The sequence below is a fragment of the Nicotiana tomentosiformis genome, chromosome 7, assembly GCF_000390325.3.
Source record: "Nicotiana tomentosiformis chromosome 7, ASM39032v3, whole genome shotgun sequence".
Classification (NCBI taxonomy): domain Eukaryota; kingdom Viridiplantae; phylum Streptophyta; class Magnoliopsida; order Solanales; family Solanaceae; genus Nicotiana; species Nicotiana tomentosiformis.
Window position 1 is genome coordinate 80850418 of NC_090818.1, and position 3288 is coordinate 80853705.

At 41.7% G+C, this 3288-nt stretch overlaps 1 protein-coding gene across 1 annotated transcript; it reads right to left on the reverse strand.

Annotated features, from left to right (window-relative positions):
- Window positions 1-1371: 1371 nt before the first annotated feature.
- Window positions 1372-1734, reverse strand: LOC138895881 (uncharacterized). Its single transcript, XM_070180629.1, has one exon. The coding sequence runs from the start codon at window positions 1732-1734 to the stop codon at window positions 1372-1374; it is 363 nt and encodes a 120-aa protein (XP_070036730.1).
- Window positions 1735-3288: the final 1554 nt, after the last annotated feature.

The window sequence follows — 3288 nt, forward strand, 5'->3', positions numbered from 1 at the left end:
CAAACTCATTCTGAGTCATCGGAACATGCTTGAATTCTATCTTTGTGAACCTCTTGATCAGCTCTTGCACACAATGCAAATATGGCATTATTTTGGTGTTCTTCATAGCCTATTCCCCTAGAACCTGGTGCACCAAAAGATCTGAATCTCCGATTACCAGCAGCTCCTGAACATTCATGTCAATGGCCAACCTGAGCCCCAATATGCAAGCCTCATATTCTGCTACATTGTTGGTGCATGAAAACCTGAGTTTTGCGGATACCGGATAGTGTTGGCGGGTTTCTGATACTAAGAAAGTCCCGATACCTACTCTTTTGAAGTTTGTTGCTCCGTCGAAGAACATTCTTCTCCTACAAATGATACCTCCTAATCGGGAAAATACGTTTTTAATGGTTCGTATTCTCCGTCTATGGGATTTTATGCCAGTTGATCTGCCAATGCTTTCCCTTTGACTGCCTTCTGAGTTACAAGGACAATGTCAAACTCGCTCAACAGTATTTTCCACTTTGCTAACTTACCCGTAGGCATGGGTTTCTGAAAGATGTATTTTAGAGGATCCATCCTTGATATGAGATATGTAGTGTATGCACAGAAATAATGTCTCAATTTTTGAGCTATCCACGTCAGAGCATAGCAGGTGCATTCCAGCAAAGAATACCGGGTTTCGTAAGGCGTGAATTTCTTACTCAGATAATATATCACCTGCTCATTTCTTCCAGTTTCATCATGTTGTCCCAAAAGACAACCAAAAGCTCCATCCAATACGGACAAATAAAGCAGCAGAGGCCTTCCTAGTTCTGGTGGGACCAGAACAGGTGGTTTAGATAAATAATCCTTGATTTTGTCGAAGGCTTTCTGACATTCTTCAGTCCAACTTGTTGCAGCATCTTTCCTCAGCATCCTGAAGATTGGCTCACATATCACAGTTGATTGTGCTATGAAGCGGCTGATGTAATTGAGACGCCCTAAAAATCTCATCACATCTTTCTTATTCTTCGAAGGTGGTAGGTCTTGGATAGCTTTGACCTTTGATGGGTCCAACTCAATCCCTCGGCGACTAACGATGAATCCTAACAATTTTCCTGCAGGCACTTCGAAGGCACATTTTGGAGGATTCAACTTCAAATTTTATTTTCGAAGCCGGTCGAAAAACTTCTTCAAGTCTACTATATGATCCGAACTCCTTGTAGATTTGATGATAATGTCATCCACGTACACCTCTATTTCCTTGTGTATCATGTCATGGAAGATGGTTGTCATGGCTCTCATGTAGGTGGCTCCGGCATTCTTCAAACCAAACGGCATCATTTTGTAATAGTATATCCCCCACGGTGTGATGAAGGCCGTCTTTTCGGCTTCCTCTTCATCCATCTAGATCTGATGGTATCCTACGAAACAATCCACAAAGGATTGGAGTTCATGCTTGGTACAGTTGTCAATCAGTATGTGTATATTGGGCAACGAGAAATCATCTTTGGGACTTGCTCTATTTAGATATCGGTAATCAACACATACTCTAACTTTCACGTCTTTCTTCGTAACTGGTACAATGTTGGCCAACCAAGTCGGGTATTCGACCACTCTAAGAACCTTGGCTTTGATTTGCTTGGTGACCTCCTCTTTTACCTTCAAACTCATATCTGGCTTGAACTTTCTGAGCTTCTGCTTTACCGGTGGACACACGGGATTAGTGGGTAGCTTGTGAGCCACTACATATGTGCTCAAACCAGTCATATCGTCGTAGGACCATGCAAAGATATCTTCAAATTCTTTTAGGAATCTGATGTACTTTTCCTTCTCTGATTGTTATAGATGAATGCTTATACGTATTTCCTTGACCATTTCGGAATCCCCTAAGTTAGCAGTCTCAGTTTCCTCCAAATTAGACTTTGGTTTGTTTTCAAAGTTTTCCACCTCTATGATGATTTCCTCAGGTATTATATCATCTTTTAGATCCTCCAAATCACTATCCTTATGTCGCATTATCTCATTACATGTCACAGTTGTAGGTTCATCGGGATAAGTAACAATAATGCTGAAAACGAAAATGTAAAGAATAATAATAAATACAAAAAGCAGTAATGCATTAATAAAATGTTAAAACATCAACAAGTACGACTTAATGACTCGAGCAATTATTTCTAAACAAAATACTGAAAAATATCTCAAATGCTCAAAACTATTTTTTAAAAGTAATTCATGCTAATTTTCCAAGCTACCCAGGAACTCGACGGGCCCGGGATGGTGCAACAATCTAGTTCTTGAGAAAAACTCCTTTCTCCACGGTATGAATAGTAAGGTCTTCCTCCTCCTCCTCCTCAACTATTGCACTGCAGTCCATATCCTCTTCGTCTAGAAATAACTTCCTCATGCCCGCTAAAACTTCATCTTCCTCGGATCCCCACATCATGTCAGCTTGATGGAATGTCTGGTGTAGAGATAGTACCGGTTGTTCCAGTGGATAATAAGGACCATGCCATGGTGGTGAGAAATCCTGGTACTCCTGCTATATGTATTCATATCCGAGTCCAAAAGTCGTGCCATGACGCTGTGGTTGTACGAGTTTGGTGATCCCTTGGAGATTTTTGCTGAGACCCTTGCCGGGTTCATACCTGTCCATAGCAGTATGCTTTCTATCTTGTTGCCCCACCATCGGTCCTTTTCAATTACGTTGACTCACTCAATGCGATGGTATGTTTCTCCACCCAGCTTCTTTCTGTTTTCGATGATTGGAACGATCTGATTAGTGTAGATGGGGTTACTTCCATCTCTATGAATGATCACCTCTAGATGATTCCACTCAAATTTCACAGCCTGATGCAGGGTTGAAGCCACTGCACCAGCAGCATGTATCCATGGTTGTCCCAATAATAGGTTTTAAGTAGCAGATATATCCAACACCTAAAACTCGACATCAAACCAAGTCGGGCCCATCTATAGACTGAGGTTGATCTCTCCAATGGTAGCTCTCTAAGATCCATCAAATGCTTTCACATTCATGCTTCCCATCTGTATCTCATGCAGGCCTTTACCTAATCTCTTCAGAGTAGTTAGTGGGCATATGTTGAGACTTGAACCCCCATCTATCAGGACCCTGGCGATGAACTTATCCTCAAATTGCATTGTGATGTGTAGTGCCCTATTGTGACTCAATCCTTCTGGTGGTAATTCATCTTCATGAAAGGTGATTCTGTGACTCTCCAATACCTGTCCGACCATGTTAGCCATCTCCCCACTAGTGATGTTGGTGGGTACATAAGCTTCACTCAACACCTTCATCAAAGCATT